General features: G+C 45.2%; 1 protein-coding gene across 1 annotated transcript; it reads right to left on the reverse strand.

The window, feature by feature from the left end:
* Positions 1-8,143: 8,143 nt before the first annotated feature.
* Positions 8,144-11,404, reverse strand: GPR135 (G protein-coupled receptor 135). Its single transcript, XM_005212060.5, has one exon. The coding sequence runs from the start codon at positions 11,297-11,299 to the stop codon at positions 9,806-9,808; it is 1,494 nt and encodes a 497-aa protein (XP_005212117.1). The 5' UTR covers positions 11,300-11,404; the 3' UTR covers positions 8,144-9,805.
* Positions 11,405-11,821: the final 417 nt, after the last annotated feature.

The raw sequence follows: 11,821 nt of genomic DNA on the forward strand, positions 1-11,821 counted from the left end.
ATGGCAAATTAGCACATGAGAAGACACTATACATCACCGGTCATCAGGGGAAAGCAAACTAGAACAATGAGACAAGCACATACCTGTTAGAAGGGTCAGAACCCCAAACACTGACGAGGATGTGGAGCGACAGGAACTCTCATCCATTGCTGGTGGGAATACAAAACGATAGAGCCGTTTTGGAAGAGAGTTTGACAGATTCTTACTAAACATACTCTAATCATACAATTCAGGATTCATGCTCCTTAGTATTTACCCAAATAAGTTGGAAACATATGTGCACATAAAAAATTGCTCAGGGATGATTCGAGCAGTTTTATTCATTATGGCTGGATCATGCACCTAGATATCCTGGAATTTTAAGTCAAGTGGGCCTTAGGAAATATCACTATGAACAAAGCTAGTGGAGGTGATGGAATTCCAGTTGAGCTATTTCAAATCCTAAAAGATGATGCTGTTAAAATGCTGCACTCAATATGTCAGCAAATTTGGAAAATTCAGCAGTGGCTACAGGACAAGATAATGTCAGTTGTTCATTCCAATCACAAAGAAAGGCAACGCCAAAGAATGTTCAAACTATTGCACAATTGCACTCATCTCACACGCTAGCAAAGTAGTGCTCAAAATTCTCCAAGCCAGGCTTAAACAGTACGTGAACCATGAACTTCCAAATGTTCAAGCTGAATTTAGAAAAGGCAGAGGAACCAGAGATCAAATTGCCAACATCTGCTGGATCATAGAAAAAGCAAGAGAATTCCAGAAAAAAAAAAAATCTACTTCTGCCTTATTGACTACACCAAAGCCTGTGACTGTGTGGATCACAACAAACTGGAAAATTCTTAAAGAGATGAGACTACCAGACCACCTTACCTGCCTCCTGAGAAATCTGTATGTAGGTCAAGAAGCAATAGTTAGAACTGGACATGGAACAACAGACTGGTTCCAAATTGGGAAGGGAGTACATTAAGGCTGTACATTGTCACCGGGCTTATTTAACTTATATGCAGAGTATATCATGCAAAATGCCAGGCTGGATGAAGCACAATCTGGAATAAAGATTTCTGGGAGAAATATCAATAACCTCAGATATGCAGATGACATCACCCTTTATGGCAGAAAGTGAAGAACTAAAGAGCCTCTTGATGAAAGTGAAAGAGGAGAGTGAAAAAGTTGGCTTAAAGCTCAACATTCAGAAAACGAAGATCATGACATCCGGTCCCACCACTTCATGGCAAATAGATGGGGAAACAGAGGAAACAGTGGCAGACTATTTTTGGGGGGCTCCAAAATCACTGCAGATGGTGACTGCAGCCATGAAATTAAAAGATGCTTGCTCCTTGGAAGAAAAGTTATGACCAAACTAGATAGCATATTAAAAAGCAGAGATATTACTTTGCCAACAAAGGTCCATCTAGTCAAGGCTATGGTTTTTCCAGTAGTCATGTATGGATGTGAGAGTTGGACTAAAAGAAAGCTGAGCACTGAAGAATTGATGCTTTTGAAGTGTGGTGTTGGAGAAGACTCTTGAGAGTCCCTTGGACTGCAAGGAGATCCAACCAGTCCATCCTAAAGGAAATCACTCCTGAATATTCATTAGAAGGACTGATGCTGAAACTGAAACTCCAATACTTTGGCCACCTGATGTGAAAAACTGACTCATTTGAAAAGACCCTGATGTGGGAAAGATTGAGGGCAGGAGGAGAAGGGGACAACAGAGGATGAGATGGTTGGATGTCCAGTTCTAACTGTTGCTTCCTGACCTGCATACAGGTTTCTCAAGAGGCAGGTCAGGTGGTCTGGTATTCCCATCTCCTTCAGAATTTTCCACAGTTTATTGTGATCCACACAGTCAAAGGCTTTGGCATAGTCAATAAAACAGAAATAGATGTTTTTTTCTGGAACTCTCTTGCTTTTTCGATGATCCAGCAGATGTTGGCAATTTGATCTCTGGTTCCTCTGCCTTCTCTAAATTCAGCTTGAACATCTGGAAGTTCATGGTTCCCATATTGCTGAAGCCTGACTTGGAGAATTTTGAGCATTACTTTACTAGCATGTGAGATGAGTGCAATTGTGTGGTAGTTTGAGCATTCTTTGGCATTGCCTTTCTTTGGGATTGGAATGAAAACTGACCTATTCCAGTCCTGTGGCCACTGCTGAATTTTCCAAATTTGTTGGCATATTGAGTGCAGCACAATCTTTTAGGATTTGAATTAGTGCAACGGGAATTCCATCACTTCCACTAGCTTTGTTCGTAGTGATGCTTCCTAAGGCCCACTTGACTTCACATTCCAGGATGTCTGGCTCTAGGTGAGTGATCATACCATCGTGATTATCTGGGTCATGATCTTTTTTGTACAGTTCTTCTATGTATTCTTGCCACCTCTTCTTAATATCTTCTGCTTCTGTTAGGTCCCTCCCATTTCTGTGGACCCTAATGCAATATGATTGTTGTTCTTTTAAGAAGGGGATAACTGGAGCACATGGGCTTCTCTGGTGGCTCAGCAGTAAAGAATCCACTTGTCAATGCAGGAGACTAAGAGACATGAGTTCGATCCCTGGGTTGGGGAGATCCCCTGGAAAAGGCTATGACAACATACTCCAATATCCTTGCCTGGGAAATCCCATGGACAGAGGAGCCTGGTAGGCTACAGTCATGTGTGCTAAGTCACTTCAGTTGTGTCCGACTCTTTGCAACTCTATGGACTTAGCCTGCCAGGGCCTTCTATCCATGGGATTCTCCAGGCAAGAATACTGGGGTGGATTGCCATGCCCTACTCCAGAGGATCTTCCCGACCCAGGAATTGAACCCCACATCTCTTAAGTCTCCTGCGTTAGCAGGTGGGTTCTTTAACCACTAGCATCACCTGGGAAGCCCTTGGAACAGTAATACCACCACTATTAACACTGTGATATGTTTATATCTAGTCTTTTCCTGTGTGTGCATTCATTAAAAAAGTAGGGTTACACTGAGCATTTAGTTCTGAATTTTGCTTCAGTTAAAATTATGAGGATTTCCCCAACTTATTAAATGTGCACAAAACAATTCATAATGACTATATTTCTTTGTATAAACATATCATTTATTAACCAGTTATCATTGGGTGTTTTGGTTATTCTCAGTGATAACACAGTGAAAATCATCTCTAAATCTCTGTCCATATTTGTGAATATTTTTATAAATTGAGCAGTGGAATTGCTCAAATGACACATTTTTTACATATCTTTCCCTGATTCTCTCTGGTAAACTAGATGACCTAAGGCTTAGTTTGTAATGCTCAAGAAGATACCAGGCCCTCAAATTTTGTTTACACAAAAATGCACTGTTTCTGAGAATGCTTTTAAACTTGAACTTCCTCACACTCTGTTTCAAGTAAAGTTAGTTCCTTAGCGAGAGCTTCCGGACTCTCTGCTTAAAGGCCTGTCCACACCACTGATCAGAACACTGACCACTGCTCTGAAGCTGGGGAAAAGAGTGGGTTACTTCTCGGGGGTACCTGCCTCTTTTGGAGTTATACCCCTCTATAGGAGCAGGGCAGTAGTGGAGACAGTAGCCTCTAATCTTCTCAGCTTCCTAGTCTTTTCTAGCACAGAGCCTCTGCTCTATCAACAAGCTGGGTGAGGACAATCACGCGCCAATGTTCCCAGCACGCTGCCCCGAGGCTAAGAACCACCCTGTGAATGGGGATCAGCTAGAACTCCCAATCACTATGGCTGCAGCCCTTGGGATTTAGTCTCTGCAACATGTAGCTGGAAAGATGAGAAGTTCTTGTCACCTGCTCCTCCCAAGAAGCTACCGCAGTGCTGGACTGGGAACTGGGGAAAGCGGGAGCCCTGGGGTCTTGGCTGTACTCACCTGAAACGGAGTCTCTGTCGCAGTGAGCTGGGAGAAGGAGTGGGTTATAATTCAAGTTCTACCCACTGTAGCTGTTCTTACTGAGTTATAGTGGACTTTCTTGCATAAACGCTTCTTCATTTGCTACATGCTGTTGTTAATGAACCAGGTTCATCTTGCCCAACTTACAGCAAGTGAAATGCTGAGACACTGAGTTGTGTAGCAAAGAGGTTTATTCCCATGGCTGTCAAGCGAGATGGATGAAGGAATCTCAAACCCGCCTCCCCAAAGGCAGGGGCGCGGGTGCTCATGGGATAAGGAATAAAGAAGCTGGGCAGTCTGAGGTGTGGGGAGAGTGGGAAAGGTCATTGGGAAAAGGCGCAGTAACTGTAACTAAGACAGGTGTAACTAAGCTACAGGCGTCTGCAGTTCAAACGTGTAGGTGCTTAGCATCATCTGAGGGTGGAGTTTTCAGCCATCTGACATCAAAAGGTTACAGAGAGGACACTGGAGCATGCCCAGTTGGAGGGCTGGGGCTCCTATCCAATCTTAATCAGCTCAGCTCAAACTAGATGCAGCTGACTCCAAGTTCCTGGAAAATAACTTGGGCCAACATCTTAGGCTATATGCTGCTTGGAGGACATGCAAGTCTTGAAGACAGATGAAATGAATCTGACTAACTGTTACCCATCGTTTTGCTCTTATGACAATCCAAAGACTTCAAATGGTTGCTTTTTAAATAATTTTCACCAGCTACACTTGTTTCACTGAAGAGCAGGTCACAGGGCTCCTCACTGCCATTTCATAAGTAGAACCTCCAACATATACTTTATTTATCATTTTGATTTATTGACCCAATGATACTAAAAAGTTTCAAGTCACAGGGCTCCTCAAAAATATTAAAAATCAATTAAAAAAAAACCAGCCTGAGATAGCATTATAGGGGTTGTCACAGCCCTCTGTTGGTGCTGAGATGGAGTAATAATCTTTGTGTCCAAAGAAGGGCTCTAAAGTTGGCTAACTTGAGAGCTGTGTTCTCTCATATTCAGTTCAGTCGCTCAGTCGTGTTCGACTCTTTGTGACTCCCTGGACTGCAGCACGCCAGGCCTCCCTGTCCATCACCAACTCCTGGAGTTTACTCAAACTCATGTCCATTGAGTTGGTAATGCCCTCCAACCAAATCATCCTCTGTCATCCCTTCTTCTCTGGCCTTCAATCTTTCCCAGCATCAGGGTCTTTTCCAGTGAGTCAGTTCTTCGCATCAGGTGGCCAAAGTATTTGAAGTTTCAGCCTAGGCATCAGTCCTGCCAATGAATATTCAGGACTGATCTCCTTTAGAATGGACTGGTTGGATCTCCTTGCAGTCCAAGGGACTCTCAAGAGTCTTCTCCAAAACCACGGTTCAAAAGCATCAATTCTTAGGCGCTCAGCTTTCTGTATAGTCCAACTCTCACGTCCATACATGACTACTGGAAAAACCATAGCTTTGACTAGACGGACCTTTGTTAATCTCTCAAATTGAGTAGGGATAATTCACACAACCTTCTATGGATGTGACCAGAGACACATGGATGGGTACTTCAGCAGATGCAATACAGATGACCACTGAAGACTGACATTCACTGGGCCTTGGTTCTAGAAAAGTCCATAGGGCCTGGGCTTATTTAAACCCATCTTAAGTTTCTGCTATCTGGAAGAATAGGGGATTTGGGAAAATTGAGTTGCATAAAACTGACTTTCTTGCACCATGAACATTATGGACTAGGATCTAGATCTGTAAAAATGTAGGCAATTCTTTTGACAAGTTTAGTTGAAGGGCAGGAGCGGAGCGAGAGAAACGAGATGGATAAACTGGAAAGGTTTTGTTTTTTCCTTTTAAGTGAGAATGCTTAAGAACTCAGAAAGGATTTGGTTCAGCAGGAAAGGCTACCACAAAAGGATACCACAAAAAGGAGCCGATTAACAGCATGAGGTTGGTGAGGAGACCAGACTATTTACTGTTAGACAGAGCTGAGAACTGGTGTCAATTCAGTCTAGTGTGTTTCCTTTGATGGCTAAAATATGAAGATATCTGTATCTGATGGCTTCTATTTTCTTCAAGAAGTAGGAGCAAAACTGATCTTCCAAAAAGTAAGAACTGGTTAAAAGTTTGAGCAGAGAAAGTTTGAAGGGTGACTAAAGTGGGCAGAAAGAGAGAGCTGATGAGAAGAAATTCAGATTGCTGGGTAGGGCAGAAGGGTCAGGCAAGACTATGGGTTCTAGATGCAGAGGGAACTAACTGATCTGACTCTTAGTTTTCTCCAGCTGTGCTCAGTCACCCTGGAACAGGAATGGAGAAGGCCAATGATTGGAGTCATCCAGGACTGGGGTTTATATGAGAAAATAACTGCTCAAAATCTGTCCATATATTTTTAAAACACACATCTTATATAGCTGTTCCCCAAATTAAACAAATACTTTCTTTTAAATTTTATGATATCTATTTCCCATTACTTTGATAATTGTTTTTATCTGTACTGTGCTAAGTCTCTTCAGTTGCGTACAATTCTTTGCAACCCTATGAACTGTAGCCCACCAGGCTCCTGTGTCCGTGGAATTCTCCAGGCAAGAACACTGGAGTGGGTTGCCATGCTCTCCTCCAGGGGACTTTCCCAACTCAGGGATCGAACCCAAGTCTCTTATGTCTCCTACATTGACAGGCAGATTCTTTACCACTAGCGCCATCTGGGAAGTCCTGTTTTTATCTTCCTGGGCTCTTTCCCAGGTTTTTCATTATCTTTTACAAATTAGAGAAACAGTACTGTTTAGTGGTTAAGATGAGACTGTCTGCTAGGGATAAATCTAGCACTTACTTCCTGTGTGATCTTAGACAAAGCCCGTGTGTGCTTCAGTATTTTCATCTGTAAAATGGGTTGTGTGATAATAATAACACCCCTCCCCTACTTAGAAGGTTGTTTTGAGGATTAAATGAGCTAATGCATGTACTATGCTAAGTATGGCTTGTTATTGCAATTTAAATGAAATACTTGAGCTGTGAACATAATGAGATACGAAGAATTATATTCTGGCCTTATGTCTAAGCAATATTTAATACATGCCAATATTGCAAAGCTTCTCTTTCTCCTTTTTCCACAGAGTCATGAGGAAAGGTCTAAGTTTTAAATATTCAGGTCATTCTTTCATATCTTTTATTCAAGGCACTAATTTTTGTCTCCAAGTGTCTACGGCTGGACCGGATGGCTCTTGGACTTTATCGACATGTCTTTGCTTCCAAATCCATCTCCTCTCTTTGATAACCACTTCTGAAAATGCTGCACCCTTTCTCACAGATAAACTAAAGAGTGCTGATTACGACCAATTTTTATAAAGCACAAAGTCCTCAATTAGGCTGGATGCCCTCTTAAGGTAGGTAATGTGATTTCTACCCTTTAGTATCCTTAGCACTCCAGGAAGTTGTTCTACACGACATACAAAATAAAACCAGTAGATGGTGATGATGATTATGGTGTTGGTGTTGAGGACAGTACCACAGCTTCTCTTCCTCAGTGTCTCTGTTCATGGATCTTTGTGGGGGCGATATAGAGAAGGGAATACGAAGCTCTGAGGTTCAGGTCCTAGTTCTATCACTGACCAGTTGAATAACCTCAAATTTAAAAACAAACATAACACTGTAAATTCTTCAGGAACATATTAGCAATTTTCTCTCTCCATTCTTATCCACCATGCCTCTTAGAACCACTAACAGAACAATCTCCTTCCCAAGCCATCCCCTTCCTAAAACTTCCTACGCCTGCCTACCAAGAGTTAGGGTGGGAATTCCTTCTCTGCTTACAGTCCTTCATGCCACCACCCTAGAGTGCCTAGTCTCATGGATGTCCACCTTCACTGATGAAGCAGATTTATCTCATGCTATGTTTTATTTTTAAATCCCTTCCTTCAATTCTTCTTCCTAGGCAATACCTTATTTTGCAACATGTTTGCTCCTTCCCCAAAGATTTCTCTTTTTCTGCCTCTATTCAGTTCTTGAATTTCAATTTCCTAATTGGAAGACTTTATCTTTTTCCTCTAAATATCAGACATGACTTCCATTTTCTCACAGTGTGAAAAATACATGACTGCTTTTTTTTCTGCCTTTAACAGGATATACCTGTTAAACATGAGTTCAGCTGCACTGACTGTTATAGTAAGTACTAAAGAGGAGAGATGATCTCATTTACTCTTTACTACACTTAGTGTAGGAAGATATATACAGATAATTCATAAACTTCTGGTTGCATTATGCCTTGAGAAAGGGAAAAACATTAAAACATCTTTAGTTCTGACAAGAATCATATATTTCCATCTTTGATTACAAAATGATGACATATATCCATCTGTCACACACACAAAATTAAATACTAACAAAAATGTTTAAATACTTTACAAGGAAAAAAAGATGGCCATTTCACATTAAAATCTTTATAAGAGAGCTGACATTTCATGTCTAGTTTAAAGTACTTATTCAATTAAGGCTGTGAAACACGGAAGAAAAGAGGAGTAAGATGGAAGAAACAGTGAAAACACAAAAAACATCTTTCAAAATTCTGAGCAAATGATTCTATGTATAGTGGCATTTAATAAGAGAAATTTCACCCATACAAATTCTGAATCGTGCTTTGAATTTTTTAAAAAAAATCTTTGTTTTGCACCTTTCTGAAGGTATTTCCAGTGTGATTAAAGTACCTCTCTGACTTTATGCTTAAGTTATGAATACTCTACTACATATAATAATCTCACAGGCATCCTCCTTTCGAATCAAGATCACACTATTTTAGATGTTGTGTCTATAAAGGAACTTTTTTTTTTAAACAAACATACCCAAACTTCCAAATGTAGGAGAACATGTCAATCTTCTTGGAGAGCCTTATGCTCATTCCAAGAATGCATCCACTTCTCAAAATATTTCTTGAATTCCTCTTTGGAATCATTTTCGATTAGTTGAAAGCTGCGTAGGATAGCTAAGCCAATAACTTCATAGAGTTCTCCTATTATATATATATGCATTATTCACATGATTCAATCAACTTGACTTTAAATTACATTTTTGGCTGCATCCAAAAATCAAATTTACTTCAAATGCAAAGACTTTCTACTGTGAAAATCATTTAAGAATGTGAAAGCTTTCTGAGAGTGGCACCTCTAAATCATTAGAAACAAAAGTAGCAGGTTAGAGTAAGGTCAAAGTCTCAAAGATTCCCAGACAAATATTTTGGGGGAGGAGGGTTGATGCTGCACACTAGTTTCTAAATATAATCTCAAAATACTTTAAAAATTAGCCACATTTCTTTATGTTCATACTTCTGTTTGCCCCTCAAACAGTTGAATTTTATAGTAATAAACCACCTTCAAAATCCTAAAATGGTTTTAAATGGGATATGAATTTAAAATTTTCTACAAAGATTATGGGGTGGGGGTGGGAAGGAAATGCACCAAGGTGTGTAAAGCCAGATAAAAATTTCTACTCCTAACCTAAGCACCCTAGGCATGTGTTAGAGGTGCAGGTTCTAGAAATCTGAAGTTCCTTTGAATGCTGGTGATTTAGAGGGGCCTTCAAGCAGTTCTTAAGGTCTTCATTCTTTCCTGGAACTCTATGTATATGAATACCAGTCGCATTCAATGAGTTTTTTGGTTTGTTTCACAGTGTGACTCCTGTAATATGAGCTTTTCAGTAATTGTGAATTTTGTCATTTTGGGCACTGACAGTTCACAATGCTTGGTTGTGCAATGTAAGATCGTTTTAATTTTTGCATTTTACATTCCTTTTGGCACTTCTGAAGGAAAGGACATTGTCTTGTTATGTTGTTTGGAGGGAAGGGGTAAGCCTTCCCCTCTGTCTCTTTTAAACGTTTGGCTTTATGAAATGCACGATTCTCCCCGTTAGTTAATTGAAGAGGGTGGAAATCTGCCTTCATAAGCTGTGCATCCCAACCCTCCTTAGAGGCTGGTATCCCCAGATTCAGATTGTTTAGCCGCTGCTGTCACAGGATCTGGTGGTCCCTCCCGGCAGAAAAGCACAACAGGATTTTTGCGAGCCCACATGGCCATATCCCCTGCCACCCCGCTGGTCGGGTTGGAAGAGGACATCGTGCTCCAGGCCCCCAGGCGGTTGGTACAGCGGTTTCGAAGGAGATTGAGGGTTCCAGCCTGTAGAGCCCGGCCCTGGTTGGGCAGGAGAGCGTCCACGTTCCTAGTCCTGTAACCCTCTTCCCGGTTGCGCCCTAGGAGCATCGAAATGTTGGGGTTGCGAACGGCATAGATGACAGGGTTGATGGCCCCGTTGGCCCAGGTCAGCCAGACGGCCACCACGTTGAGGAGAGAGGGAGACTGCGCGGCCTGGGCCCGCCGGGCGGCGGCCAGCAGCACCAAGAAGCAGTAGGGCCCCCAGCAGCAGATGACGGAGACGATCATGATGAGCACGGTGGTGGCCGTGCGCACGTCGCTGAAGAAGCGCAGCACGCGCGCGTAGGTGGTCAGGGGCCGCACGCGCACGTCCGACAGGCGCACGGTCTTGCAGATGTGGTAGTGGCAAAAGCACATGAGTAGGAAGGGCAGCAGGTAACAGGCCACCACCAACCCCACGCTGTAGGCCGCGCCCAGCTGCGCGGGGTCCGGAGACGTCCGGTAAAGGCAGCGGTGGAAGCTCTGCGCCGCCGCCGGGGCCTCCCGGGGCGTGAGGAGCAGCTCCCAGGGCAAGGAGAAGCCCAGAGCCGCCAGCCAGGCGCCCGCCAGCAGCTGCAGCGCGCGGCGGCGGCCGATCTTCTCCCGCGGCGGCCGCACGATGGCGCAGTAGCGGTCCAGAGAGATGAGGGCCAGGCTGAGCGTGGACACGATGCCGAAGCACGAGCTGAAGAAGCGGCTGGCCGCGCAGAAGCCGCTCCAGGGCCCCGCGGCGGCGGCGGTGGCGGCGGGCGCCGGGCCCCCCGGCGGCGTGAAGAGGTCCAGGAAGGCGGCTGGCAGGCAGAGCAGCGCCGTGAGCAGATCCGACAGGGACAAGGACAGGATGAAGGCGTTGGTGACAGTGCGGAGCTGCCGGTGCTTCACGATGGTCCCCATTACCGCGCAGTTGCCCAGGCTAGACAGCAGGAAGATGAGCAGGAGGACCAGCGCCTGGGCCGCCACCGCCGCCCCGTGCGACAGCAGCGGCGCCGCCTCGGGGCCCAGCGGTGGCCTCCCCGCCGCCCCCGCCGCCCCGCGCCCGCCGAGGCCGCCGCCAGCCGCGGCGCCAGTGCTGTCGGCCCCGCTCACGTCGCTCCGGTTCCCCAGCGCCGCGGCCGCCGCGGTGCTGAAGGACAGCACGGCCACCGCCGTCGCCGCGGAGGAAGTCCCGCCAGGCGTGCCGGCCGGGGAGGGGGCGCCGGGGTGTGGGCTGCCCGATAAGGCCGTGCTCACTGGCGGGCGGACCAGCGGCGGCGGCGGCTGCTCCTCCATGGGGCCCCGCGGCGGCCGCAGGTCTGCTCATCCCGCACCAGGGGAGGAGGCCGCAAGCCCGAGGTGGCTCGGGGCCGGGCCCAGAGGCCTCTGCCGGGGGTCGCGCTCGGCCGGAGGGGTGACCGTCGCCCGAGACTCTCCGAGCCTTTGACGTGCGTTCCAGGCGTTGTCAAGGGAACCGCGTGTTTACGCAGGAGCGCGGGGCGGGCCGCGGGCCGAGAACCCTTAGAAAAGCGTGTCCAGGACATCACTTTTCCCTAAGGTTTCGCGGCCAGGGTGGGTAGGCTTCAGAGAGTGCCAGGTGGAGCTCCAGGGGACCATTGCCCGGCCAGATTAAAACGGGAGTGGCCCTCATATAGATGGCCAAATTCAATAGGGGTTCACTCTCACATTCTGGTTCCATATACATGTTCTACAGAGTGGTAGGGAGGGGAGAGGGGGTTGGTTGCTTCCTGTGGGTGCTTCTGGCATCTACAAGTAGGAAAGGAATCTAGAACCTGAAGTGGAAAATAGTCTAAATTC

Source organism: Bos taurus, chromosome 10, assembly GCF_002263795.3.
Source record: "Bos taurus isolate L1 Dominette 01449 registration number 42190680 breed Hereford chromosome 10, ARS-UCD2.0, whole genome shotgun sequence".
NCBI lineage: Eukaryota > Metazoa > Chordata > Mammalia > Artiodactyla > Bovidae > Bos > Bos taurus.

Excerpts from the sequence above, each read along its gene's own strand:
- GPR135 (XM_005212060.5), bottom strand. The coding sequence starts at position 11,299 with ATGGAGGAGCAGCCGCCGCCGCCGCTGGTCCGCCCGCCAGTGAGCACG.